The sequence below is a fragment of the Gopherus evgoodei genome, chromosome 7 (assembly GCF_007399415.2).
Source record: "Gopherus evgoodei ecotype Sinaloan lineage chromosome 7, rGopEvg1_v1.p, whole genome shotgun sequence".
NCBI lineage: Eukaryota > Metazoa > Chordata > Testudines > Testudinidae > Gopherus > Gopherus evgoodei.
In genome coordinates, this window is record NC_044328.1 from 102944595 (window position 1) to 102969719 (window position 25125).

Consider the following 25125-nt stretch of genomic DNA (forward strand, 5'->3'; position numbering starts at 1 on the left):
TTGTCCTTCATCTTTCCTGAGCCAATACTGTCAGAATATGAATCACAGTGAGAGCTCTCCAAGGATAGGGTAAGAGAAAAAGAAAGAAGGTGGGGTGACTGGCACAGATAATAAGTGATCCACATGGCAGCTTTACAAACCTGTTTTAGCAATGTACAGCACTTTTTGGTCCTGAAAAAGGACACAGCATGGATTTGACATGCAGTGGCATTCATGGGGAGGATTTAGGCCTTTTGGTCTTTTATGCTTCTTAGCTACAACTCCTTATCCATCTCACAGTTGAATCCTTGGCTAGAGCCAAGATTTGCGCTGCACTTTGAGTGAGAGACCACAAATAATGCTTTGGGCTTACAAATATACTTGTTTCTGCAGAGGTAGATTTTCTCAGCCTAGCTGATAGCTAAGCCATGCCTCCGTTTTTATTTTGGATTATGGACAAAATGACATTTGGGTTGCCTCTTTTGACCTGTGGAAATCTGTCTTGAATTTTGGAATGAAGTTTTGAGAGAGGCAGAGTGCCATTTGGCTTTCATTAAATGAGTTGTCTCTGAATGGAAAGGGCTTCTGATATTCACCTTGCCAATGATATTGCAATTAAAAATTTAGCTTAATGTACAGGAAGTATAAAAATAGTTTGAATGGAGATTGAATAAGTGCCTGAAGAAATAGGTAGTAAAAAATCACGAGAGGAGGCAGGTTCAGACCTATGCTTTTAGAAATCTGTGAGTGAGAGAATGAGACAGGAGAGCAAGCCTGAGCTCCTTAAGACTGTCTTGAAATTGGACATTTGGTCCTCCAATATGTTTTCTCTGAATCCAAGGGTGATACCAGTTTGTAGAAAATACAGGATATTTCAAATGGAGAGGCCATAAGCACATTAAAGTCCTGATCTGCACACCAATTCTGGAATCTGTTCCAGGTGTTGAAATGTAGACTAGAGGGAGATAATTTTTCAGTAGATAGTAAGGTATGGATGGTACCTGAATATCCTTAATTATTTCATCTTGTATTTCACAGCAACTATGTTCTTTGGGATGATCTGATTTTACTTGTTTATTTTGAAAGACACAAAGTGGATTGAAGAAGAGGCTTGAAGTAGGGATTTGGGACAAAACTGGAATAGGGCATTTGTGGCCTCCTCTTTGTAATCTCTCCCCCTGGAATAGTGCAGTAATAGATTCCAATTTCTTGACCTTGTAAAATGGTAGAGCGGGTCTAACATTCCAGACCTCTGTCTGATAGAGTTGGGCAAGAATCCAGTCCCTGTCATCTGTAGCATCCCGAATGGCATCTTGGCTTGCTTCTGAACATACAGGGAGTGGGACCCAACTAACATTACTGGATCAGGGGACATGTTTTTGAAGGAGACTGTAAATTTGCATGGTTTTTTATGCTGGTTGGAGGTCCAGGGTATGCTGAATTCAATCTTAGATCAGCACCAAAAGTGTACTAATCCATCAAAGTACTAAGAATAGCTTTGATTTGGATAACTAACACCCACCAACCCTAGCAAATTATTTATACCATAGAATAGCTGTGATTCCCAACTTTCTCATGGCAATGGTGTTAGCCCTGGATGGTAACATAATGTTGGATCTTAAAATTGCATCACTGTGAAGTGATTTTTTCTTACATGAGTTTTACCCTAGAAAGTAGTGCTTGTGGTAAAAAAAACGTTAGGGCAAGATTCAGGGAAGCAACCATAAGGATGTGCAAATCACGAGTGCTAACGTGGCCATTGTGACACAGAGAGGATGTTTCAAACTTAGCCCCCCAATCTTGGTATCTGCCAAGAAGTGGGGAAAGCAGTTTTCGTTTCATTCTGGGGGTGCATGGTGCTAAACTAGCACAAACTCTGGCTGCTCTGGGCATGCTCCCTGGCTAAGCAAATCAGCATCTTGTTGGCTTGCAGTGATCATGTTGAGCTCCCCAGACTTGAACCTCACACAAGGGAGGCTGTAAGTATCATTTGGGGTCTTCTCGGATGGTTTACACTAGCAAAAAGCTGTCATCAACACTGGGTGAGTTTGACCTTTTCCTTCCGGTATCATGGGCCTTTCGACAAAGCAAATGAAAGATATGATAGATAGGGTGGGGACTGAATGTGAAGGGCCTTGAAAGTGAATACAAGCAGATTATGTTCGATGTGACAGAGGAGAGGGAGCCAGTGGAGAGACTCAGAGATAACATGGTGCAAATGATGGGCTGGGAGAATGAATTTTGCCCCAGCATTGTGAATGGATGTGAGTGGGACAAGTTTGTATTTGTCAAGGCCAGAGAGAAGGATGATGTTGTAATTGAGATGCAAGATGATGACTGCCTGGGCAGGAGTTTTAGTTGTGTGGATGGATAGGAAAGACTGTATCTTAGAGATGTTATGCAGAAAGAATCAGCAAGATTTAGATATAGCTTGGATATGAGGACCTAGAGAGAGGTCTGAATTGAAGAAAACATGCCGGTTATGGGCCTGAATGATGATGTTGTCTACATAATCAAGAAAGGAGGTAGCAGCGAAGACTTAGAGAGAGATTAGGAGTTCTGTATTAGCTATGTTTGCTTGAGTTGATGGCTAGACATCCACAAGTAAATGTCAGAGATACAGGCTGAGATTTTAATTTGGACAGAAGGAGACAGTCTGAAGCAGAGAGGTATATCTGTGAGTCATCAGTATAGAGACGGTACTGTCGTTGAATTTGTGTTTGTGGATGAGATAACCTGGGATGAGGTATAGCGGGGAAAGAGAAGGGGACCAAACCCCACAGAAAGTTTGAGGATGGATGAGTCTACTTTTTTCCTTCCTGTGAATTATCAGAAGCAGGGGATGACTTGGTCCTTGCTCTTTAGTTAGGGTTTTTATTGATAATATTGCTGTGTTGCGATACAATAACAAAAAAAAACAAGGAGTCCTTGTGGCACTTTAGAGACTAACAAATGTATTTGGGCATAAGCTTTCGTAGGCCAAAACTGACTTCATCAGATGCATGGAGTGGAACATACAGTAGGGAGTATAAATACACAGATGTCAATCTGTTTCTTCACTTCACCAGGTGGTATTGCGCCAATCCCTCAGACAGAGACACACACCTACAGAATCTCTATCAAGTGTTCTTAAAACTATAGTACCCACCTGGTGAAGTGAAGAAACAGATTGACAGAGCCAGAAGGGTACCCAGAAGTCACATACTACAAGACAGGCCCAACTAGAAGGTAACAGAACGCCACTAGCCATCACCTACAGCCCTCAACTAAAACCTCTCCAGCACATCATCAAGGGTCTACAAACTATCCTGAAGGATGATCCCTCACTCTCACAGACCTTGGGAGACAGACCAGTCCTCGCTAACAGACAGCCCCCCAACCAGAAGCAAATTCTCACCAGCAACTACACACCACACAACAAAAACACTAACCCAGGAACCAAACCCTGCAACAAACCCCAGTGCCAACTATGTCCACATATCTATTCAAGGGACACCATCATAGAACCTATCCACAACAGCCACACCATCAGGGGCTTGTTCACCAGCACATCTACCAATATGATATATGCCATCAAGTGCCAGCAATGTCCCTCTGCCATGTACATTGGCCAAACTGGACAGTCTCTATGCAAAAGAATAAATGGACGCAAAGCTGACATCAGGAATTATAACATTCAGAAACCAGTAGGAGAACACTTCAATCTCCCTGGTCACTCAATAACAGACTTAAAAGTGGCAGTTCTTCAACAAAAAAAACTTCAAAACCAGACTCCAACGAGAAACTGCAGAACTGGAATTAATTTGCAAACTGGACACCATCAGATTAGGCCTGAATAGAAACTGGGAGTGGATTGGTCACTACAGAAACTAAATCAATTTGTGAGTCTCTAAGGTGCTACAAGTACTCCTAGTTGTTTATACAAAACCCAATTTCCCCATGCTAAATACTTTCTTCATGTCAACTGTTTGAAATGGGCCACCTTGTTTACATTGGCTCATTAACACTACGAAAGTGATTTCCACCTCTTTTTGTCAACTGTTGAGAATTGCCTACTTCCAACTTAAATTGGCTCATTAGCATCGACCCCCGCACTTTGTAAAGCAACTCCCATCTTCCTCTGCTGTGTATTTATGCCTCCCTACTGTATGTTCCACTCCATGCATTTGATGAAGTAGGTTTTAGCCAACGAAAGCTTATGTCCAAATAAATATTTGTCTCTAAAGTGCCACAAGGACTCTTCGTTATTTTTGCTGATACAGACTAACACGGCTGCCACTCTGAAACCTGATACAATGACAGTATTCCCCCAGTACCAAAAATAAGACAAAACAAAACAAAATGAAAACCCTACAAAAAATACCCTGTGCTACTTAAAAGTTTTTCTGGGTTTTCTATTGAGTCCTGTAAAATCTGTCACTTATTTAAAACCTCTTCTGTTCCGTTACATAAAATATTTTTAATAGAAAAATGACCTGGCGTAGATTGTTTTAAAAAGACATATAAGAACTTGGTGATAGATCTTCTCTTTTTAGTCATATTGGAAGTAAACGCAATTAGTCATTTTTTTAAGTGAAACAAAAATTTATATACATTACCTCACGCCAGCTAACTGAGTAATACTGAGAACTGTCCAAAGCCTTGATTCTGCAAAGATTTATGTATGTGTTAAACTGTGACAAGTGTAGGGCATACTTTTACCTTGTGGAAATGGAGGCTTTGTAATAAGATTTGAAAATAAAGTGAGAAATAAAACTTATCAAGGTTTTTTTCTCTGTTTAAAAAAAGACTCAGATCTCTTATAATAGGGATGTTAATGACAGGATTCAAATCCTTTAGCAGGACTTTGAGTGGAAGTTACATGTCTTTAAACCCTATTTCATGCCTACACACACACACACTTTTAAAGAAGGGGAAAAAGGGTTGCCTAATGTTTGTTTCACAATAAAGTGCCCAATCCTATAGTCCTTAAAAAATTCTAATTTAGTCAGTTGGATTTTTCCTGGAAAAGGACTGCAGAATCAAGCCCCAAATCCAGCATGTTGAAGGAATGGGGGGTGCCAGTTAATCAAAAATTCCAGTTAACTAAGAGTTATACTAGAGTGGTTGGTTTCTTGAAGCACTTAGGTGTATACAGGTAAAGTTTTCTATACGGAAGGTTATCTTATGGCACTACATATCACTATGGGCAGCGCATGACATACACCCAGATCACTAAAAATACACTTAACACTAAAACTATTCTGAACATAATTTAATCTTTCATTGATGATTCAGAAGACACTCCAGGATCTCGCAGTGTCTCAGGGTCATCATTATCAACGTCAATTATCATTGTAGATGTAGAAGGTGTAGAAGATAGGGCTGAATTTCTAATGACCCTATGGACACATTCTGGGAGCTGCTTTTTTGAATAAATCACTGGTATCAGTTTGCTTACTTCTGCCTCTTTTACATAAAAGTAGAGTGCACACTGTGCAATTGCATAACCTCCTGGGCAATAGACTAGTCCCAGTTGCTAGATAGAAGATTTGTAGTGGGAGAAAGCAGAAATGTCAGTTAATAGAGCTTTCTGTTTGATCAAGTGCTGGATAACACAGGTTTTACCTTATAAATTAAACTTTTGAGTTACACAAATATATTCCCACTATAGTTCTTAACAAACTGATTAAGACTATCTCACTGCACCCAATTATATATTTATGGTAGGGAGTTTATTGAAATTATTTGCTATAGAAAAATAATAGGATATTTATATTATTGCAATGTATCTGTTTTACCTTTTAGTGTATGCTTTTTAGAAGAAAATCCAAGTAGGTACTGGTAAGAAATATGCTGATATTAAAAATGAAAAAAAAACCAAATATCTTAAATATCATTTTATAAGTATTGTTTTATTTTATAGTTAAGAGAAACATTTTCTGAACTTGGGATTGTATGCAAAGTATTAAGCAAAGAACAAAATTCCTGCTTTTCTACCTTTATATGTTTGGCAAAATAATTTTCAGTTGCAAATCTATGCAATAGTCATTCTTTTCTTTCAGTGTATGCGCTGGGAATGTAAAGTGAATGTGGCCAGTGCTTTACTCCTCCTCCTATGGGCCTCCTCCAATGAATGTTAAGGAAAATGCATAGAATATTGTCTCACTGCATTATAAAGCTCTCTTTTCTTTTTCTCTAATTCTTCCTTATTACATACTATAGGAAACTACTTCTATAAGATCATCTTATTTCTTACAGATGAATGATGCTATGGGATTTGAATTGCCATGGGTGTATTTTGTCAGTCTCGTCATCTTTGGGTCATTTTTCGTACTAAATCTTGTTCTTGGTGTATTGAGCGGGTAAGCATACACCTTTTTCATCATGAAAGCAGAGTCCTGAATTCAGTTGCTATGAACACACAGGTTATATTATACAAGTGAGCTTATGTGCAGTGTTGATGCGGTTTAAAAGAGCTTCCTCTCTTCCTGCAGTTGTGCTGTATATCTAAAGCAGAAACAGTTTACCATAACCAAGACACAGACCCTGAAAATAATGTATAGATACCAAAGATTTATTTCTGAAAAATTTAAAATGTTACCAGCATATAGGCTTTGTGTTCATACTTAACCTGAGGCTAAATTATGAAAAAACAAAAACAAAAAAAAACCCCACTATAAATACCTTTCATTTAAATGTGATGTTTTAAAACATGCCGTCTGTTACAGGGCATAACATCAGCAAACTTATTTGGGTAAGTAAAGAAGTTAAATATGAGTCCACTTGTCTTAAAAATTAACTAAGCCAAATACCTAACAGATTTAATGAATATTTTCAACATTCAGAAGAGGAACCAATTTTTCTTTTCATAATAATATACAATGGGAAAAAATTAGAGGCTGATGTGTAACTAAGTGCTGGAAATGACAGATACTAAAAAGTAGGGTTTATTTTGGAACAATGAATACCTGTGTGATCTGGCAGCTGCTAAAAGGACTCTGCTATTTAATGAATGGCTGAATCATAACTTATTTCCTTACATTTTACAGGTAAATGATGCAATAGGATGTGAATGGCCATGGATCTATTTTGTTAGTCTTATCATCCTTGGCTCATTTTTCGTACTTAACCTGGTTCTTGGTGTACTTAGTGGGTAAGCAGTTGAGTTAACATTGTATATTCTGCTGCAACTTGTAAGGTGGCCTATGCATTTATTCAAGCTTCTCAGTGATGGCTTTTTGCATGTGTCTCAAATCTTATGTCATCCTACCAATGTCTGCTCTTTTGACTGAATTGTGTGATCCTTGTGCCTGTATCTATCTGCGACATCATGTGTGTTTCTATTCATTAAATGAGGCACTAATTACCTCATTGTAAAATTACTTCCAGTAGTCAGGTACATTATTTTGCATACAATGAGAGATGAATGACACCTGTACAAACATTTTTCTGCTAGGTAAGAACCATTGTCCCCTTCTGAAAGCCTTAATTGTGTTTTTGTTCAAATGTATATACAGGAAATTGAGCCCTCTTTATAATTATCAGTCATGTATAGCAAATATTTTTAACAGGCGCATCAGGTTCTTTAATATATAGAGAGGGTATGTTTGGATTATAAAGTTCCCTGTTCTGCAAAGTGTCCTATTCTGCCTTCTGTACTATAGTGCTGGGTATTCTTAGTTCCCATTGACTTAAATGAGAGTTGCAGGCAACCAGCACCTTGCAGGATTGACCTTATACATTTATCTGAACTCAGCTGTCCATGTAACATACTATTCAGTGATAAATTTATAGGCAATTTGTTGTTCCATGGACATAGAACCAAACACGTTAGCCAAATACTAATGAACTGACTGGGTGTTTTTATCTGTTGAGTATAGTTCTAAAACATGGTTTATGGTAAGGATTGTATATGTTTGTTTAAGAATAAAGGAAAAGATGCTTCAGGTATTTGAACCTAAACTAAAACATTAGATACTGGTGTGAATTATATTATCTATAGTTAACTATGAGTTAACAATTGAGGTTTGGAACAATGGCTTCTTGGGAACTTTGGGCCAGATTGTACTGTCATTAAAGTCAATGGAAAAAAACCCTTTAATTTCAATGGGAGTAGGACCAAGCCTTATGAGAAAAAGCTAGAGTAGTTTGTGGTGTCACCAGACCTTGATTGTGTGCATAGCCTTCTTCACTATTTCTCCATGTTGTGCTTTAGATATTTTTTAAAAAATCACAATATTTTACAGAGAAAATATGTTTTTTTAGAGAATTAAACACAAAATGTCCCATTACCCTGCTAAATATCTATTCTGTGAGATACTGTTTGTCAAAGAGTTGGTTTTAAAAATATAATTTAAAAAATTACATGCTATTTATAGGGTAGGATTTCATTATGCAGAGAATTTGAGGAAAATAGGGAAAGTGATGAGTTACCTGAATGTCACAAGCCTTCTGTAAGGAGGAAGGTGAAGAAAGGAAAAAAGAAACCGAATAAAGGCAGGTGATGATTGTCTGATTTAGGCCTCAATCCTACAAAGTCTTACGCACATTCCTAGCTTATATATTGTGAAACAGTCCCACTGATTTCATTATATTCAGTGACAAATGTGTGAGTCTTTGCAGGATTCAGGGGGTTAGTTTTCATGTCACAATCTCACTGAAAAAGAGGAACGAGAGAAAGAAGAAGAGAGAGGAGGATGTTTGCTGCATGATTTACCTCTGATATGTTGATGACAACATCTAACATTCCTTGTCACTCCAAGAGCTCTCACTGAACTCAGTGCAGGCCCAGGCTTTCAATGATCCCATGCCCTGGACCTTGAAAGGGTCATTAGTAGCAGTTATTTTCCTCCTATCCTGTGAAACTGCTCTGGGAGCAATTATTTAAATATACCTCCTTTCTGCTGCCAGACTCTCAGATGCATTGTTATTGGTTTAGTTCTTATGCTTTTTTTAATTTGTAAGGAATAATAATATCAGATCTGATGTTATAATCCACGCAAAGCCTAGGAAATTCAAATAGACACTTATAGCCAATTTTAATGTTGAGATAGTAAAATTAAAATGTTTTATAAAGCTCGCTAACATTTTAAATGCAGTGGGACCAGTTAAATGTTTTCCTTTGCCTTTTTACTACTAGGTGAAGTTTTACTGGATGGGCCAGAATTCCCTATATACTTAGAACAGGGACTCTGGCTAGAACTGATGAAAAGGTTAAAAAAAAAACAACTTTTTGTCTGCTCCTGTATTGTATTTGCTAACCCCAACATTTGGGATAGAGATTCTAGAAGGCTAAATACAATTCCCTCCTGCTGATGCAATTAGCCAAGTTTGATAAAGGAGAATTTTGCGGGAGGTAGATTTGCTCTGCAATTGTTGCAGCACCAGGCATGCAGTATCTCCTATTATGTGTGCCCATTCTGAGGCAGGTCAGTGGCTAGTGGATCCATGAAGTGGTTGATCCATTAGTCAAGAGATCTCATTCTTTCCCCAAGTCCCTGTCACCAACCTTCAATTGCAGCTGCACTGGGATGTCCATAGCATATGCGGTAAAGTCCTCTCAAATTTAGTTCCCTCCCCTATGCTGCATCAGTGTACTGGCTCAGTAGCACTTTGCGCCTTCTGTGACCCTGGAGGAATGAGCAGGGTTTGCCCTAAAATAAGCAATCTAACACTCTCATCTCCAGATTGTATGTGACTTCCATTTTTAAGAAAAATGATGTAAATACATTGTAATACAAATTCCACTTATATTTAAAACAAAATATGATCTACAGAGGTTCTCTTTAGGCCTGTCGGGATTTATGTGTAAAAAATCAATGTTAGCAAAATCCTCAGGACATGCTAGTGTTTATCAGTTGAAAACTAGTGTTTTTCATAATGAGTCAGGCGTAAAACATGTAGCACAAGTGTTCTTTATTCTTATCAGAAAAGTTCTCAGCTTGCCTTTCATATTTGTTTTTTACCTTCTCCAAAATATCAAAATGAAACTTAATTCATGATAAATCTAACAAATTATTCTAAACTGACTAAACTCTAGTAGTACAAATATAACACCTACTGATTTAAAAAAACATGGCTCTGCACACGGATATTTGGATTTTCAAAGCTGAAATCTGATGTGTGTCTTTTTTCCTTATGATGGCATTTTCTGTAGTGTCAAGTTATTCTGTGTACATTTAAATATATCTGCTGTTTTGATCTCTCTTTGCTGTTTTAAAATACTCACTCATTGTCTTTGCACTCCTATCTTATTCTGTGGCCACCTACACCATCATATTCTGTACTGCCTCTTTCTTTTGCACTGCATGTTTGATGTGTTGTTTAGATATCGTACGTGTGGATGAGTCTGATGATTTGGGAGATCTTTTGTTTTACATCTAGCCCTTTCTGAAGATATGTCCTGATCATCAGTGTAAATTGTATCTCCTTAAGTAGTCATGCATTAAAATGAAATTAATAATTTTATTTTTAATAGTTGATATTTAAAATGAGAGAGCTGACACAGAGAGGCCTCTATACCTAGTAAATATTTTAATTTTAAGACACAAGCTGACAAGGGAGGATTTGCTTTAAATATTCCCTCCAATAGTAAACTTCAGAAGGGATTCACAAGCCAAAATTAAATCAGTATAAACCATTTTCCAGTAATTCAACTTATCAAAAGTCTTGCTTTTTAGCCAAAATTAAATCAGTATAAACCATTTTCCAGTAATTCAACTTATCAAAAGTCTTGCTTTTTTTTTTTCTTTATTAACCACTGGTCTTGATTGTGTCTCTCTCAAAGTGAAATCTCAATGGCAAAACTATTTTAGCTGCATGATATTACTACAAAAAAAGGCTGGTTTGTCCTTATCCCTGTGCAGGTGCATAAGGGGTTGGCGGCAGAAGCATTTCCCATCTTTCACCTCTGTGTGTGAACGAGGCATGATCTACTTGGGGAGAATGCAAAGGGTGGGAGGGCTGCCAGTCTGGTACAATCCCTTGCAGCCCAGGGAAGAGTTATTGCTGAGTCAGTCAAAATTCTTCCACTGGCTTTTACTGCATGTGACCATTCTGCATTCTCTCCACTACTGGATGCAGATTAAGGCCACAATCTGCCCCTAAATGTACATACTGTCTGAGTAAGATAATAGGATCAAACCCTCCAAACCCTGTTTTATCTTCCAGACAAGGTACTTTATTGTCTTTCTGATACAGCTAATACAAAGAAGAGTCATAAAAGTAAAGATCTGATGTTAAATGCAGTTTAAATAATTGGCAGTACAGATGAGACTAAGTCATACAAGGCCTGATCCTGCAGTCAGTTGGAAATTTGCTTGAGTAAAGACTGGTGGATTGGACTCATAGCCATGCAGCTTTTGTGTATTTTACCTAAGAAAAGTGTGTGGCTCACTTCTTCATGTTCAGTATATATTGCATGTGTTAAATGTTCACATAACACATAACATGCATCTGACGAAGTGGGTATTCATACACCAAAAGCTCATGCTCCAAAACGTCTGTTAGTCTATAAGGTACCACAGGATTCTTTGCTGCTTTTACAGATCCAGACTAACATGGCTACCCCTCTGATCAGGAGCGGCGCCAGGGTTTCTGACGCCCTAGGCAGATGGCCATTTCGCCGCCCCCCGCAGCCCCAGTGGACTTACCACAGTGACGCCGGCGGACGGTCCCCTGCTGGAAAGGCTCCGGTGGAGCTGCCGCAGTGATGCCTGTGGGCGGTCCGCTGGTCTAAAGGCTCTGGTGGACCTGCTGGAGACTTTTAGACCAGTGCACAGTCCGCCGAAATGACTGCGGCAGCTCCACCGGAGCCTTTCCAGCAGTGGACCATCCGCTGGCATCACTGTGGTAAGACCACCGGACCCGCGTGCCGCCCCCCGGCAAAATAGCGCCCCCCCCAATTCTGGCGCCCTAGGCCATTGCCTAGGTCGCCTAAATGGTAGCGCCGGCCCTGCCTCTGATACATAACACCTCTGTTCAGCATATGAAGGTGCAGCAACCATTAAGAGGGCAGTCAGATGATTAATAGGTCATATACTACTATACAGCTAAAATACATTGTTTAGGATAAAACTAACTAGTTTTTCAAATAAGAAAATGTAGAAATCATCACTGAATCAGGGCAAGAATAAAAGGTGCCACACAGCTTTAATATTTTTGAACACAGATAGTGTGGTGCTCAGTCAATATTGGAGACTTCATAATAGTAAAATGTTAGAAGTAAGGAGAGCTGAGCAAATACTGCAAACAAATCCCCATGAGTATTTGCTCACATTTTTAAATGACTGTATGTCGGCCATGCTTATGCCCCTTTAGTGTTCACTTTACACAAATATTTGGGTGTTCAAGCTTAATGCCACAAATATTTGCAGAAAGAGAATTTCAAAGTTGCATATGCACGTAAACACTGAGACTGGACTTTAATTTGCCCATGTGAATAGTCATGTAGCACACTTAAGTCTTTCAAGATACCAGAGCAACACCCTGAGATTTGTCTGACCAACCACAATTAACCAGAATAGCCTGACTGGTGAATGGTGTGTCTCAGATTCTCCAACAGAACTGTTCATTGTGCAGCCATATAGTTAATAAAAATGGCAAAATAAAAAAAAAAACAGAATAATTTCAATGACAAATAAATTCAAGGAAATTGCAGTCTCCCACCAGATATCCTGTGGGTATAAAAGTAGGCTAGGTTCATCAGATAAATTATTCGTAGTGAATCATTCACTCAGCTCTAGAATTTCGGAGTAAGAATCAGGAAAATAGATACATAGGTATGCAATAATTATTTTGCTGTGACTTTTGTGGGCCACGTTCAGATGTGATTTGTAAAGCAGTGTAAATTAGACTCTCTTAGTTTCAGCCAGATTTCTTGAGACTTAGAAGGTAAAGTAGGATAACAGCAATGTTCAACTTACACCTTTTACTGACTCTTTGGGTTGAGACAGGCTGTGTAAGTAGATGCATAGATGTAAGGGAATCTAACCACTGAAGAGAGTCTTATGCTCAACTCAGCAGGGTTCAGCTGGAAGTTACACCTGAAAGTATTTAACAAGTGGGGTGACCAGACACAAATGTGAAAAATCGGGACAGAGGGTGGGGGGTAATAGGAGCCTATATAAGAAAAAAGACCCAAAATCGGGACATCTGGTCACCCTATTAACAAGTGAATTCTAACTCCGCTGTTGGCTGCAGGCTGCTGTTTCCTTTGGAATTCCTGTCTGCTAGTGAGAAAAAGGAAAGTGAAGTGTATGCTGGTGCTTGTTTAATTTTCATCAAAGCTGACATTTTTATCCATGATAATGGGTGTGAACAGTAACTGGTAGCTAGCAGCAGAGTTGTAAGACATCTCGTAAGTATTACTTTTTTGTGACCCATACACCTGACACTAAAAGGAGCTTTCCATTACTCTCCAAAATGCTTAACCACTGTTCCTGCCTAATAATGCATTGCTGGCACAAATGTGCTGCCAGTCCACAAGATAACATAATTTTTGCTCTTTTATTTTAACTGCTTCTTTCATGAGACTGATCCAAAACATGCACATTCACTGATCTCCTTCAGAATAGCCTTCAGCAATCTGACAGGCAGGCAGGGAAACTCAGGGCCGGCTCCAGGACCCAGCGCGCCAAGCGCGTGCTTGGGGTGGCATGCCGTGGGGGCTGCTCTGCCGGTTGCTGGGAGGGCAGCAGGCAGCTCCAGTGGACCTCCCGCAAGCGTGCCTGCAGAGGGTCCACTGGTCCCGCAGCTCCGGTGGAGCATCCGCAGGCGTGCCTGCAGGAAGTCCACCAGAGCCACAGGACCAGCGGACCCTCCGCAGGGACGCCTGCAGGAGGTGCACTGGAGCCACGGGACTGGCGAGTGGCAGAGTGCCCCCCGCGGCGTGCTGCTGTGCTTGGGGTGGCGAAATGGCTAGAGCTGGCCCTGAGGGAAACATTAGATGAGCATTCACACTACAGGCCACATTTTCAAAGTCACATCGTTCTTGCAGTATTTGTCCACATGGAGCCAGATGCTTACCTGAAACCGAGCAGGGCTTGGCTGCTACAAAGCTGGTCTTGGCCACCTTTGCATTCCCCTTATCATAGCCGTGGAACCAGGAGAGCTACTCAGGCCAGGGTCTGACCACTCTTTGGTTGGGCTAAACCTGAGTGGTGCTGAGACCTCATGTGCCTGGTTGCAGTGCCATTCACTCATATTTGGAAAGGGTAGGGGGTCAGACTGTTGCAGAGGAGTGAAGGGATGCCTAAGCAGGGAAGAGGAGATCAGGTTGGGGAGAGGGGACAAATCTATACTCTGCAAAACCTTTAAATGGTGCTCTGCAGCGCCTGCCCTTATCCTGGTACAATCTATCTTGGATCCCCTTGCATACCCTAGCGCAGCCTGTGGTACTGACAGTACCCAGAATTTGCTATAGCGTAGGGATCTGTGGTCATGCTTTCTTTTGCTGGCTGTGTCCACAATGCCAGACAGAGGGAGGTGGGTGTGGGGTAGCAGGCACTGCAGTTGCTTTGCTCCATTAAGGATCTCCCTGGGCAGGTGGACTAGGCAAGGTAATTTTAGGGCAGCTTTGCATTGATGGAGCAGCACAGAGTTGTCCTATCACAGCTGAGGAGCTGGTCCACAGGATCCAATTCTGAGAGATACTGAAGGTCTCCAGAGAGGTGCTCAGCACCTCAGAAGGTGGGGCCCATATACTCTGAGCTCATAAATCCCATAAAGTGCAAGGCATATAAATTGATAGTGGGTCTTGTTTGTATTGATCTGTGTTACAACTTAAAATGAAATAGAATATTAAATACATTACCGAAAAACAGGGTGTGGAGGGGAAATGCATAGACATACATATACCTTTCAGGTATCAGAGAGGTAGCCATGTTAGTCTGGATCTGTAAAAGCAGCAAAGAATCCTGTGACACGTTATAGACTAACAGAGGTTTTGGAGCATGCGCTTTCGTAGATGAATACCTACTTCCTCAGATGCATGTAGTGGAAATTTCCAGGGGCAGGTATATATATGCAAGTAAGCTAGAGATAACGAGGTTAGTTCAATCGGGGAGGATGAGGCCCTGTTCTAGCAGTTGAGGTGTGAAAACCAAGGGAGGAGAAACTGGTTTTGTAGTTGGCAAGCCATTCACAGTCTTTGTGTAATCCTGAGCTGATGGTGTCAAATTTGCAGATGAACTGAAGCTCAGCAGTTTCTCTTTGAAGTCTGGTCCTGAAGTTTTTTTGCTGCAGGATGGCCACCTTAAGGTCTGCTATAGTGTGGCCAAGGAGGTTGAAGTGTTCTCCTACAGGTTTCTGTATATTGCCATTCCTAAAATCTGATTTATGTCCATTTATCCTTTTCGTAGAGACTGTCCAGTTTGGCCAATGTACATAGCAGAGGGGCATTGCTGGCATATGATGGTGTATATTACATTGGTGGACATGCAGGTGAATGAACCGGTGATGGTGTGGCTGATCAGGTTAGGTCTTGTGATGGTGTCGCTGGTGTAGATATGTGGGCAGAGTTGGCATCGAGGATTGTTGCATGTCCACATATCCAGACAGTTCTCACTGAAGGACTGTCTGGATGTGTGGACTCTCTACTCAGACCCTATGCCACCAGCACTCCCAGCTATCTCTGTAACACCGCTGATTTCCTGAGGAATCTACAATGCATTGGTGACCTTCCAGAAAACACCATCCTAGCCACCATGGATGTAGAGGCTCTCTACACAAACATCCCACAAACAGATGGAATACAAGCTATCAGGAACAGTATCCCTGATGATGCCACAGCACAACTGGCTGCTGAGCTCGGTGCCTTTATCGTCACACACAACTATTTCAAATTTGATGACAAGATATATCTCCAGAGCAGTGGCACCGCTATGGGCACCCGCATGGCCCCACAATATGCCAATATTTTTATGGTTGACCTGGAACGACGCTTCCTCAGCTCTCGTCCACTCACGCCCCTTCTCTACCTACGCTACATTGATGACATCTTCATCATCTGGACCCATGGGAAGGAGTCTCTGGAAAAATTCCACCACGATTTCAACAGCTTCCACCCCACCATCATCCTCAACCTGGACCAATCTACATAGGAGGTCCACTTCCTAGACACCACGGTGCAAATAAGTGATGGTCACATTAATACCACCCTATACCGAAAACCTACCGACCACTATGCCTACCTTCATGCCTCCAGCTTCCATCCCGGGCACACCACATGATCCATTGTCTATAGCCAAGCACTGAGGTACAACCGCATCTGCTCTAACCCCTCAGACAGAGACCAACACCTACAGAATCTCCACCAAGCCTTCTCAAAACTACAATACCTGCATGAGGAAATAAGGAAACAGATCAACAGAGCCAGACGTTTACCCAGAAGCCTCCTACTGCAGGACAAACCCAAGAAAGAAACCAACAGGACTCCACTGGCCATCACATACAGTCCCCAGCTAAAACCCCTCCAACGCATCATCAGGGATCTACAACCCATCCTAGACAATGATCCCACAGTTTCACAGGCCTTGGGTGGCAGGCCAGTCCTTTCCCACAGACAACCTGCCAACCTGAAACATATTCTCACCAGTAACTGCACACCGCACCATAGTAACTCTAGCTCAGGAACCAATCCATGCAACAAACCTCGATGCCAACTCTGCCCACATATCTACTCCAGCGACACCATCACAGGACCTAACCAAATCAGCCACACCATCACCGGTTCATTCACCTGCATGTCCACCAATGTAATATATGCCATCATATGCCAGCAATGCCCCTCTGCTATGTACATTGGCCAAACTGGACAGTCTCTACGGAAAAGGATAAATGAACACAAATCAGATATTAGGAATGGCAATATACAGAAACCTGTAGGAGAACACTTCAACCTCCCTGGCCACACTATAGCAGACCTTAAGGTGGCCATCCTGCAGCAAAAAAACTTCAGGACCAGACTTCAAAGAGAAACTGCTGAGCTTCAGTTCATCTGCAAATTTGACACCATCAGCTCAGGATTAAACAAAGACTGTGAATGGCTTGCCAACTACAAAACCAGTTTCTCCTCCCTTGGTTTTCACACCTCAACTGCTAGAACAGGGCCTCATCCTCCCCGATTGAACTAACCTCGTTATCTCTAGCTTACTTGCATATATATACCTGCCCCTGGAAATTTCCACTACATGCATCTGACGAAGTAGGTATTCACCTACAAAAGCTCATGCTCCAAAACCTCTGGTAGTCTATAAGGTGCCACAGGATTCTTTGCTGCATATACCTTTCAGATACCTTTTCAAGTAAAAATAATATTTTTCAATATTAATTCACTAATTCAATACACACTAAACTCTTTTTCTGTGAACAAAGAAAATAATAAATGACAAAACTTCATTATTTATTTATCAAGAGGCATAGCTTTTAATGATGCATGATAATCTATTCCTCAAAACAGTCCTTATCATTGAAAGTTGTATTCTGCTGAAGGCATTAGTACTTCTTTGGGTAGCCATGGGAACAAATAAGAAGATCTTTCAAACGCACATTAATAAATCTCTGTAAGTTGCATTTACTTCCTTACTTAAGAACACCAAAGCATATGATCTGACATGTCCTTATATATATCCTTCTACATGAAAGGCTTGCAGGTTACTAAAATAGCTTAATTTTTTGTTTTGCATCTCATTACTATGACACTATTTGCAATGCAGCAATATGTATAAAATAATTCTAGGAACTAAGAGCACAGCACTCATACATGCTAATTTCACCCACAATGATAATCAGTTCATGTAATGTAAATATGGTAGCCAAGATAAGCATATACACCTACGAACCTTTGTCTGCAGTATACATGAAAAATTCATAGAAAAAGACATTTAAATAATGATACACAAAATAGAAAATGGCAGTGAACTGTCATCTATAATCTCCTGGCTAAAGGAAAATGAACAGATTATGACAGTGTTCCTTTTCTTGGCAGAGCAAAGGCTTAATAGAAAAAAAGCAAAAGGAAAAGATAAAAAGTACGTAAATAAACAAAGCATGCATGAGAAAGGAGAGGAAATGGTATTCAGCTCTAGAACTCTGCAGGTTATGAACTGAACTATGTTATTTTATTGTTGTGCAAGTGATCACATGGCTGGCTGAAATAAAAGTGTGACTCCGCCATAATATTACAAAAATAAAGCTTGATCCTGTGAAGTGCTGATCACTTCTTGGAAGGTGGTGAGCACCATCAACTCAAAAAATGTTATGGGTCTTGAGGGTGCTCATTATATTGGCAGATTGAACCCATTAAAAGATGTAGTAACACACATAAAAAGCACGCTTCCACAATGTATCTTCCATAAATCCATCATGCCTTTGTTTATTTTTGACTCATAAAGGTCCCTTCCTAGGAGAAATGCAGCAGCCTTCATAGAACCAGGAGGTCTCCACTTTACAGTTATATGTGCTAACAAGCCAGCATCTTGCATGGAGCTGGCTTCATGCCATTCAAGGAGTCCATTACCCCTACAGAAGTCTGTCACCCCTTGCTGTGCTCCTTTGTGCAGCAGAACTGCACCAGGACTGCCATGGCCAGAATGTACTGTATATTTTGCTCAATTGCTAACTCTGACCTCATTAATTAAATAAAAGGAAGTGACTATCATAGATAATGTTTTCCTTATAAAGGACCCAATCCTCCTTACTTGAGCTTAACTCCCACTGGGATCAATAGGAGTTCAGGATAAATGAAGACTTCAGGATCCAGCATACAGTTATTTTAGACTTGCAACAGAGCAAATAACTATACTGTATATAAAAACCCAGTAATTAAGGATATAGTCTACATTATAGTTTGTCTATTATATTTGTCTCTCTGTTTCGTGGTATATGTGCAACCAGGTGTGAGTGCTTGTGTATATTTCTTTGTACTGTTTAAAGTTTGAATTCTTTGTCTGATTTGAGTCTGCTAATTCATTGACTGATTTGGTTACTACTCCATGAAACCCTCTCTATGTGCTATTCATCCACATTGTACACATGTAAGTACAAAAAAAATCCATTATTATATGAATCCTCTCTTCAGACAAATGGGGATGTGGGGAATCTGCATTGATGACTGGGTAGGTTGTATCAGTGGTTCTCAGTGCTGTGTTCTGGCTATTCTCATTTAGGAGATGATCCCAAGGACTCTATGGTTGGTCTAACCTGCTCTGGGTTAGGCTGAGCCAGGCAGAGAATCAGAGCTGTAACCAGCTCCCAGACTGCATGTCCCGCACTGCCACTCTGCTATGCTAAGCAGTTCTCCCCCACAGAAGAAAATTTATCCCAATATAAAGAGAGAATCTCTGTTTATGCATAGCAGCAGGAACCATTTGGCTTCTTTAGAAATACCTGGCATGAAATAATTGCTCCAAAGTATCAGAGCATGAATGTACACTGCTGCAATTTGTATGCTTTTGCCTCAGCGTTGCTTGTTGCAGGTGAGGTGGTACTGTACTTGCATAGATAAACTGATCAGGGGGCAGTCTCCAGATCCTCATTTGGCAAAAAGACAAAAAACCATTTTCAGTCAGCACGGAGCAAAGCTGCCAGTTCAGTCACTAAATACACTGAATTCTTGAAGGGGAATCTGTAAGCAATTCTGTACTCCGTGATCTCACATTGGCACTGCAAACTCAACCGACTTTGACTCAGTTATAATACGGCTACCTTTTGCAGAGTAGAAGGACTTCAGAAATCTTTTCTCTCTACAGAATTTTATTAAGGACCTGTCTGTGCTACAAATTATGATCATGTTGAATTTGATCAGTGGACAGTCACGTTACAGGCAGACTGTGTCTCCTGATTCAGTGGTACTATATTTGGGAAGAAGGAGAAATAGGAATTAGGTAGATAATAGGTCATTAATCAAAAGGCAGGTTACTTTGAAGGAAGAAGATACTTTGAAAGAAAATAGAGAAGTTAATGAAAAACATGTTTGATTTTAAGACTTTGTAGAAGTGTTTCTCATTAGGCCAGGCTTGCAAAAAGGTATTCCTCGCAATGTTGGCAGGGTGGCCTACAAAGTCTTAGCCTGGAAGCATGTTGTATTTAAAAATATGAATCAGTAATCAGTTTGGCTGTTTTTAAACTGTAGGAGTTAAAACAAAAATAGAAGTTTGTTGACTCATATTCTTGTTTAAATGCTCATTAAAAGAGCTTTATTTTTAAACTGAGATTTTACAGGCAGTAGGCCAGAGTTTGAGCTCATATATGCTAGTGTAACCCAAAGTAACTCTGCCATAGTTTACACTGGTGTGAAAGCAGAGTCTGGCCCAATCAAATTTGGAGGAGGACACCTATGAAGACTATAGTGATAACAAGCTAATCCCATATGGCGAAATTCTGCTCTCTCACATGCACACATGGTTTCTATTAATTTCAGAGAAGGCCAGGTGTGTATGTCTAAGGGATGTTTTTTTCACCATTGTACTTTGACAGAAAACCTACCATATAGTCAAATTCTGCATTCAGTTAAACCTATTCAACTCCATTGATGTTAACTCATGGTTTTAAATGGAGACCCATGAAGGGAATTACACTCCCTTACATGGTCAGCTTTTTTAAAAATAAAAGTGAAAAACATCATAATCTTGGGGATAAAGTGCTGCTGCAACTTCCCCCTCTGATAAATTGCAGTCACAGTTCACCATGACAATGCCTGACTTCTATGCTGTGTTTAAAAAAACCACAAAAAATTGACTGTGTATCTAGAGGACTGTGTTTAATTCCCTGTGTGCACTTATTTTAATAAAAAGTGAAAGTTAAAAGCTGGTTCAGCCATGAATGAAGTGCTGCTAGAAGTAGCAGCTGTGCCAATTGTTTCATTTTTTAAATGACTTGTTTTACTTTGATCCTTTCAATTGCAGCAGCTTTCAATAGTGCTTAACCCATAATCACCATATATCCATCACTCGTATGAAGCAAACTTGAACAACTTAACTGAGCAAATTAAGAAGTCTTAGCAGCAGCCAACAAAAGTCCCTTATCTTGATTCCACAGCACACCAGGGTAGCTATTTTCTCAAGAGATACCACCTCTGGGATAGCAGACCTACAGCTAAGTGGGCAAATCACAGAAACGGACACTGCCCCTTTTGCATCCAATATAGGCTTAAAACCAGCCTTCTGTGAAGCAAACAGGATTTTTCTAAAGCGGCTCTCAACCTTTCCAGACTACTGTGCCCCTTTCAGGTGTCTGGTTTGTCTTGTGTAACTCCAAGTTATACCTCACTTAAAAACTACTTGCTTATAAAATCAGACCTAAAAATACAGAAGAGTCACAGCACACTATTACTGAAAAATAGCTTACTTTCTCATGTATACCATATAATTATAAAATAAATCAGTTGGAATATAAATATTGTCCTTACATTTCAGTCTATAGGGCAGTATAAACAAGTCATTGTCTGTATGAAATTTTAGTTTGTTCTGTCTTTGCTAGTGATTTTTATATATAGCCTGTTGTAAAACTAGGCAAATATCTAGGTGAGTTGATGTACCCCTGGAAGACCTCTGCGTACCCCCAGGGTACACATATCCCTGGTTGAGAACCACTGTTCTAAAGGACTTATGACCTTGTCTGGCCAAACAACTAAACTTTTTAAAATTTGCAATAAAGCCCTTAATTCTCAGACAGATCTGCGGAGAGTCTTTTTATTTCATAAATATTTTTGTAAAAGGAGATACCCTTTTTAAGTATATCCTCTGGGGATGCTTGGTGGAGAATAGTAAAGGGAAAGTGAATGCTGGTATTCTCCAGCTTCATTAAAATGTCATCTAATAAATCAGGATTATTTTCTGTGTATGCCAAATCTAATTTTTGTTGAATTAAGTCCTAACTGGGAAGAGCTATAGTAAATGCCTCCAGATTTAGTTTCTGCAATATCAAGTGAAAGACAAAAGTGGAGGGATTGCATGTGAAGAACTCTTTAATTCTTGAATAAATTAAACAATAAATATATTTGCTTTGTGAAAAGGCCCAAAGCAGTTCATGGAACACTTTTATGCCACTCTTGGAAGGTAATATACTGACACCAAACTTAGATGTAATATTTAAAAATAAGAAGCTTTCTATTATTTCCATGTCATACAGTATTGGCAACACAACTCTGTACCTGTGATTGCACATATCTTATTAAAAATATTTGAGCTAAATTCTGCAGCTCTTTGATTAAAACTCATACTTATTTCCTAATATGTCATTTCATGTGAAGAAAAGTTACTAGCTTCAAAAGGATAAGGGCTTAAACAATTGTCCCTGTGACATCATATTAACTGGGAAGTATTTTCTGATGAGGGCTGATAAAATTCAGTTCCTACACTAAATAAAGAGACCTAAAATTTATACTAAAATTGCTCATTACCTGTGTTTGCATTTAAGCCCTTAATGAACAATTGTACCAAATTAAGAAAGAGTGGAGAGAACGGGTTTCATTTTAAGGAGGGGCTCATTAAAGCTTCTTAAACTGTCTATGGTCACTGAGCTCTGTATAAAAATTTACTGGGGAAGAACTTTTTTAGATCTTGACATATCCCTGAGTAGTAGTTCCTTTAAGAAAAAAGAAATACCTAAAGGGGACATTTCTGAGGAAGTTTACACCAGTGTAGACTTTGTCGGTTGGCAAACTGAGCCTTAAAAATGTAGGATTGGCAGTGGAGGGCCTGCAGCGGTAAATCTAGTGGTATGAACAATCCATACCTTTTAGAAACGTGATATGGAATGAAAAAATGTTCAGAGTGTAACAGTTGAAATTCAGAGTGTGACGATATCATATTTAGTTGGGAGCTCCTATTGCTTTCTCTAATAACACAGATTTAGCTCCCACTCCCACAAAGGTCAGCATAAATCCAGACTATCTTCTGTAGGGTGTGCCAGTCTGTGGACACTGAGGTTTACGAGAGACTATGGACAGTCTGGGAATTTTATGGAAATTTTGCTGTAAATTCAGAGGGATTTTTCCCACATTGGTTCTGCCACTGATAGTTTGGGTCAGGGGCGGCTCCAGGCCCCAGCATCCCAAGTGCGTGCTTGGGGCGGCATGCTGCGGGGGGCGCTCTGCTGGTCGCCGGGAGGATGGCAGGTGGATCTGGTGGACCTCCCGCAGGCACACATGCGGGAAGTCCACCAGAGCCGCCTGCCGCCCTCCCGGCGACCGTCAGAGCGCCTCCCACAGAATACCGCCCTGCTTGGGGCTGCAAAATGTCTAGAGCCGCCCCTGGTTTGGGTTATGCTTGAATATACATTTCCAGATTTCATGACAATTACAAGTACAGCTGCTTTATTGAGCTCACTGTTCAATCAAATACTAATGCTATTGCTCTTGAAGTAATGGGTCAAATATATATAGTTTGGAGTTGCATCATGTGTGAATCCCAAGAAAATATCTTTTATTTACATGGAATGCTACAGTGAATGAGAGCAGTATAAACTGATCTCCTTCATGTGTAAATTATACAGAGAGAACAGCTAGGTGAGGTAATATCATTTATTGGACCAGTTTCTGTTTGTAGATGGGACAAGCTTTTGAGCTTCACAGAGCTCTTCTTCTTCCTGTGAAGCTCGAAAGCTTGTCCCTTCCACCAGTAGAAGATATTACCTCACCTACCTTGTCTCTCTCATGACCAAAGTGACTACAACAACACTGCAAACTATAAATTATATAATCATTCCAAACGAGAGAAAACTAAGTAGATTCTAGTCTATTTATTTTTTAGATTTATTTACATATTCGCACAATTCTTTAAACTATAAAAATCATTGCAGCTGATATTTTGATAGGTTCTTCTTATCAATAAACTAGTGAAGGTTATAAGTAGGTTATTATGCCCCTGCACCATAATTATGCCTCTCCCTGGAGTAGCAGTGTCAGGGGCCACTCATCCACACCAGGCCTGGTGGTAGCTTGCCCCTACTCGTCTTTGGAGTACAGTTCCCTCACTGGACTACTGCTCCTTGCTTTCAGGAGGGCTGTATGGGTGAGGGATGACATAGCCTCCAGTCAACCAGGAAGATTCTGCAGGGGGAGGACTCAGAGAACAGAGCTGAATACTCTATTAAAACGAACAGGGGAGTTCATACCTCTCAAAGCTATTGTTTCAGGCTGTCTGCATTAGTTACACTCAGGTAATGTTTACAAGGTTTTCTTGGCAAGTGTGAGGTCTAGAAACAGAATTTATTTTTGAATGAAAGTTGCAATTTCAATGGCATAGCCAGGGCAGAAGCCTTAGGTATGTCCCTATACTTATTCCTTAGTACAGCCCTGTGCTCAAGGGGACTCTGCACTACCTGTACATCAGGGAGCACGGCTCCCAGCTGGCACTGTCTGTAATGAAGTGGATGGAAGAATGTGGTCATCAGACTCAGGACTACACAAATTCACTGGCCAAAACTTCTCTCTTAAGGGGAGCGTTGGGTGCATCTCCCTGGCTGTGCCACTTTCTGCCACTGGGTTGGGAGGGATTCCATCCACCCTGCCAAACTGGACATAAGTGCACTGCCCAAGAGTTGGCCCCTTCTCATAAGTCTGCAGTTTTCTTTCCAGAAAGTCATTAATTTTCTTAACTTTCAATAAATCTATCTCAACATAAATATCTAAATTAGTGTTCTATTAAAAGTACGGAAGGCCAAATTCTTCTCTTACTTGCACTGGTGTAAAATCTTAGCAACTTCATTGACTTCAATAGTGTTACTCTAGATTTACACTGGTGGAACTGAGGGCAGAATCTAATTTGCAGAAGATGCATTGATGCCATTTGTATTTGAACTAGTTAAATGCAATGTTTCAGTTCACTGATGGCTCTTCCACTTTTGAAGATTGCTTTCTTTTAAGGCTGACCCTGCAAATGCTGGCATATGCCCAGATTGCTTTTAGATATATACATGTGCATGTGTGTGTGTTTATAAATGCATACATCTGCCATGTTTTATCTTCTTCCTTATGACAGTGTAAGGAACCTTCTCATGCTCCCGTAAAGCTGCTCCTGCTTCTACTTGTTTGTATTCCCAGTTATGTCTCCAGGCTTACCAAGAAAAATAGGTAGTTGCTACTTGTTACTCCTCTTAGCACTGCAGAGCCAATATCACTGGGATAGTGAACTGCACTCTTTTCTGGCATGTACATTCATCATC

General features: G+C 40.3%; 1 protein-coding gene across 8 annotated transcripts in view; it reads left to right on the forward strand.

Moving 5' to 3' along the window:
* CACNA1D (calcium voltage-gated channel subunit alpha1 D) overlaps positions 1 to 25125 on the forward strand; it is a 331172-nt gene that overhangs the window by 151779 nt on the left and 154268 nt on the right. For 7 of the 8 annotated variants that reach the window (XM_030570212.1, XM_030570214.1, XM_030570209.1 and 4 more), the window contains one exon: positions 6220 to 6323. In XM_030570212.1, the coding sequence (XP_030426072.1) occupies positions 6220 to 6323 (104 nt within the window). Of the gene's footprint in view, positions 1 to 6219; positions 6324 to 7010; positions 7115 to 25125 lie in introns of all 8 variants that reach the window. The other variant, XM_030570217.1, reaches the window with a different exon arrangement.